At 40.2% G+C, this 5,427-nt stretch overlaps 1 protein-coding gene across 8 annotated transcripts in view; it reads right to left on the reverse strand.

Moving 5' to 3' along the window:
* The window catches only part of PTPN13 (protein tyrosine phosphatase, non-receptor type 13), a 278,246-nt gene that overhangs the window by 51,691 nt on the left and 221,128 nt on the right, over window positions 1–5,427 (reverse strand). For all 8 annotated transcript variants that reach the window (XM_019525962.1, XM_019525959.1, XM_019525958.1 and 5 more), the window contains 4 exons: window positions 4,164–4,253; window positions 2,664–2,771; window positions 1,905–2,036; window positions 1,062–1,528 (listed from right to left, as the gene is read on the reverse strand). In XM_019525962.1, coding sequence (XP_019381507.1) covers window positions 1,062–1,528; window positions 1,905–2,036; window positions 2,664–2,771; window positions 4,164–4,253 — 797 coding nt within the window. The remainder of the gene's footprint in view (window positions 1–1,061; window positions 1,529–1,904; window positions 2,037–2,663; window positions 2,772–4,163; window positions 4,254–5,427) is intronic.

Here is a 5,427-nt window from a genome sequence, read left to right on the forward strand (position 1 = left end):
CTGCCCCCCCCCCCGATGAGCCGCAGCTCTGTCCTATGCCCTCCCCGGCTGGGCAGCACTTATCCCAGCTCCACCCCCTCACCGTGGTGGGCATTGATCTGCACCCCCTATGCCCCTTCCCTCCTCCCTCCTATTTCACCACAACAGACTTGCCAGCTGGACACAGCTGTATCAGAAATTGGATTGGTACTGGCCGATATGCCTGCGTAAAAATTGTTTATCGGCATGGGCCTCCAAAATCTCTACCAGTGCCCCCCTATAGCATTTTGTTTTAGGCCACTATATCTACATGCACTGGGTCCCTAAAAAGAAGGAATCATCATCACAAGAACACACTGGGTCAGATCCTCTGTTGGACTAATTTGGTGGAGCACCCTTAACTTCAACAGAAGGCCTCTACTGCTGATTGGACAAATATATTATTCTTAACCATATCCTATAAAAACCCTCTTCTGTAACTAGCCTGCCTACTAATACAATATATATCACTATTGCTTTCCCCTAATCCAGGAAGACAGCAATTAATTCGGTAAATAAGGAAATGTATAACCATGTCGATGACCAGTAGACTATATGGCCAAATTTTATATCTGGGGTTGAAAGCAGATTTTCTTTTGAAAGCAACTGAGAATCTCCGCCACACATACAAAGGCTGTTAATTGGTCTTAAAAAGGCTCAAGTGGTGTCATGCTGAGGTTAAGCAAAAAAGTCCTCTATTCATGCAGCTATGGCCCTTCTAAACTGTTTGAAACTTCAGGAGTTCATTTGTCCAGGTATTTTGGAAAAAATCTCCTAATTATGAGAAAGATGTACTAGTAAACAGTTTCTTATAAAACAGACAATGGTTATTTCTCCATTTCCTTATCTTTCATACATTTTAAGCATGAAGGGAGTTAGTTTTTGAAAACCTGTACTTAAATGTTAGTAAAAATGCAGTAGCCATTAGAGTGGAAAATGCAATCCCTCCCTTTCTCACTCCTGGAGCACACCATGATCGAGGGCAGTCTGTTTAGTTATGTGTGTGTGAATGTTTTCAAACACTTAATAGAAATGGACTGTGCCTTTTTAGCTGCTTGTTGCTCCTGACTACTGGAATAAGTTGCTTCATCCATGTCAGAATCCCCCCGGTCCGAATACTCCACATTTTCCAGATTACCAGGCTTTTTCATATTTGCTCTGTTACTGTCAGTAGAGATTTTCATTTTCTCATTGGTTTTGGCATGGACAGATTGAGAATCATGGCAATGCTGCAGCTCCTGCTGTGCTCGGTCACTGATGTGGTTGCCAAAGAAGCCATTCATTTGGCTCTGAGACAGGCTGGCACTTTCAGTCCTGGAGTCCTGGGAGCTCAGGCTTCCATCCCTTTTGCCTCCAGATAATCCAGTTGAAATCCCCGAGATAGGCCTTTGGTGACCTCGTGACCTATTGTGTTCCTCTGAAGATGATTCTGCCTCATTGTCCTGCGTTGATGAAGGCCTTCTTAAATAACTTCTTGTTCCATTGGCAAGACATATGGGACTAGATAACACTAAGAATGAAAATTTAATTTAACAATTAATAAACAGAAACATTAACTTTCAGATATTTAAATCATCATGCATTTCCAATGTGCATAAAACAGTACTCTTCAATCACTGAAATAAGAGCAACTGCTCAAAGTTAAATACAACAACCTATTTCTTACATAATCTAGTTCTGAAGCATTTAAACTGGAGTTTTACTTGCATTGACAATTCAAGTTTGAGGAAATCCAACTCATGTATTCAGATGATAACCTGCCACAAGTTGCAAAACTGTGGGAAGTTTCAGGAAGAGGGAGGAAATTATATTCTTGTGTATTATAGTGGGAAAGGGAGAAAGTAATAGAATGTGTAGTAAACTTAAGGGTTTGATTTTTAAAATACCTTTGGGAAGTTTGTCTTTTGGCTGAGAGATAACAAGTGTTACGTCTTCAGGAACATTCTCCAGAATCTCTAATGCTGTATGGTGGCTGGCACCTTCTAAACTCACACTGTTCACAGATATCAGCCGATGTCCTGCAGAAGGGGATATATTCAGATACAAGCCACTCAGTATTACCACTTCCAGAATTTAATGAGGTTGCAAAGTTAAAACTCTGCACAAAGCTCTGAATTCATTTTTGTTTCTCAGTTTGTTGACACTGAATGCCAAATTATTTTGGCCAATAAAATTACATTGACACTGGCAAACTGAAACAGTCAATTTTCATGTGCTTAAAGTAGTTTTAGTACCTAAACCTACTTGAGCCTCCCTGCCGATTTCTTTTTGGATGTAGCAGCCACATTTTTCTAGATTTTATAAGCATTTCTATTTTCCCTGTTACTCAGTGAAATACAAATAGGGGAAACGGAATAGACCAGATGTGGGAAACTGACTACATACAGTATAGTCAAGTGGACAAACTAAATATATTGAGGTATCAAATAGGTATTCAACATAAACAATTTTTTTCATTATGGTAATCTGGGTGTCACTTGGACAATATTAGGTTCACTTTTTAGAGACAGAAATGGAGCTATGGAATTATTTGAAACAAAATAGTAGTCATCAAATGAGGATGGCAAATACCTAGGGAGATATCTAGTAAAGGCATTTCTCAATCTGTTACTAGAGTACAATAATCTCTAATCACATAATTTTACCTGGTTTTAAAGACCCCTCCAAGTCAGCTGGCCCTCCAGGAATAATTGAATGAATAAAAATTCCTAGATCAAGTTTTCCAGCCTTCTCCCCACCAACTATCCTAAAACCTATTTAAAAAACAACAAACACACACAGAGATATCAATCAAAAGTAATTCCATGCATTACATGCTTGTACCGTTCATTTGATACCAAAGACTTACTATTCAAGCTTTCAAAGAGCACTTAAATAACACGTTAATTTAAAAGTGACATTCAAAAGGAAGAGATTGCCATGTGCACGATAAAGGCTTAACGTTATTTCAATAATCTTTTCTTCTCTGCTTGAGTTTTATAAAAGAAATTCAGATCTGATCTAACTAGCTTTTCTGGGGTGATGGGAAAACTTGTAGAACTGGGATTTAGAGATAAAACACATTTATTCAGTGGGTGACCTTTTCATTTATTTAAAACTTCAAGTGTCGCTTGGTTGGTTAATACCTATTAATTGAAAAGTCTGAACAACATTTTGAGGAAACTTCTCTCAAAAATGCAACACCCAACTCCCTTAATCAAGACTGAAAGACCTGATCTGCGAAGGACCACCCTAGTTAAATTTTAAGAACACCAATCTTGATCTTCTCTCTCATTTTTCAGGTATCTTTTATACATCTCAGAGCAGCAAGAGTGGACACACACCAATCTTCTCTCTCTCTCTTCCCCACTCCACCACTCACTCTCTGGCAGGCTTCTAGTTTAAAGCTCAAATATGTCATATTGCTCATTGGTATTTTCCTGTTTGAAAGCAGTGGCTGGTATTGCTTTAAAACTTACAGAGCAATGTTCAAAGTGACATAAAAAGGGACTTTACACATGTGGGATTGGTATGAAAATATTATACAGGAAAAAGTTAACCAAACACACCTAAGTCAGTGGCTGAGCAGGGAATGAAATCCACATCTTCTTTCTTCTAGTCCTGTGCTTCAACATGCAAATAAAAAGCTCCTTCTCTAATGAAATATTATGCTACATAGTAGAAAGTTGGCTCAGAATGATTTCTGCATAGTTTTTAAGATCTCACGGCCATCTCTGTCACTTGAACACAGACCAAACCTGAAAGCCCAGTTATAGAACGATTTTTTCTCTTTAGATTGCAAACAGCATTGAGATTTCTTTTAGAAGGTTACAGATCTATAGAATTAAAAACTAAAGGAAACCCTTATGGAGATATTAACATTGTTTTAGAAAGGCAGATACATTATCTTTATCCTCATTTTGCATATGGGGAAAATGAGGCAAAGAATTGCCCAAGATCTCCCAGTTATTCAGAACCAGGAATAGAACCCTAGCCCCAAATTTCAGGTCCAAAGACCATTCCACTGGCCCAGGCTGCTGTCCCCTGACCAGGATTCCTCAGTTAAAAAAAAGAAAAAAAAAAAAAAGAAACAGTGAGAGAAACTATTTCACTTCTAGTTTCTTGTATTTAGAAACTATGGGATATACATGATGATACCAACTTACCTAAACCATATTTTTCATCTTTTTTCAGATTCACCAAGGTGATCTCCCTTTCTGGTGAGGATGCCAAGGACTGACTTATTTGTAGACTATCTATTGGATGACAAGAAAGGAACTAGATTGTCACGAAATGATATATCACAGCCTTTAAACTGATCTTCAAACCACTGTATTAATACTAAAATGTTCTTCCTATAGCTCAAAATGTCACCCTCAAAGTTGGTACCCCAAACACAACCTGTTTTCTCCAAATAGTCACCATGATGAAATGTCCGTATAGTGCTCACTCCCAACTAAAAAGTGATTCAGATATCTTTTTCCCAACCTAAAAATTCTTTAGGAATTACTATGTGGGGGTCACAACCTGCCCTCTAATTTTGCAACTTGTTAGTCTCAAGTCACCAAAGTGTGACAAGTCAGCATGTCCTTATGTGCTCTGCTGAATAAGGAGGGACTTAAGCCAGTGGTTTTCAATGGTTTTAGACTAAAGACATCCCTTGGAAAATGTTAGTTTTTAGTTTGTTTTTTATTTTTGACTACAGAAAAATAACTCAGCAATTCTTCTGTTTGCAAGAACTCAGAGCAAAAGATGTCACAGTGCTTTTTACACTCTGGATTCCTATTTGAAATGTCTGGGTTTATTCTGTGAATCATGCTTGCACACCAAATAGTGCTAACACTGCATGGCAGTCTGTAACACCCCTAAGGCCTTTACAGGCATTACATGATTAACTGGTTAACTGTGCTATTACCTGGAGACCAGTTACATGTGCAAAGTACTTACCAGGCCATAAAGAGTTCACCTGATGGGGCTCCCAGCCACAGGGATGGCCAGCATAAAACCCCTGGGCCCTAGGGATTGTGGCAGCCATGATCCCCAGTGTTTGGAGGTGCATAAAACCTCTGGATCCTGGCGTTGAGGCTGCTGCAATCCCTAGGGCTCCAGGGTGTGGGAAACCAACAGGCTGGAGGATTTCCTGCCCCAGGGATGCGGGGAAACCCTGCAAGGGCCAAAGGATTGCTGCAGGGATGATTGCCTCAACGCAGGAGTATGGGGACCTGCAGGCCAGAGGACTGAGCAATCCTCTGGCCCTGGGAAGGACTGCAGCAATCCTGCGGGACTGCAGCAATTCCATTCCCCTGAGGTGAGGGGATCCCCGCAGCAATGATTCTGTAGCCCCACAGGTATATGGGGCATTCCTGCGGCTGGAAACCCCTCAGCTGGAGTCATGGGATCTTGTTTCTTACTGGTGTGTGTGTGGGGGGG

The sequence above is a fragment of the Gavialis gangeticus genome, unplaced genomic scaffold (genome assembly GCF_001723915.1).
Source record: "Gavialis gangeticus isolate Ggan-Ray unplaced genomic scaffold, GavGan_comp1, whole genome shotgun sequence".
Classification (NCBI taxonomy): Eukaryota; Metazoa; Chordata; order Crocodylia; family Gavialidae; genus Gavialis; species Gavialis gangeticus.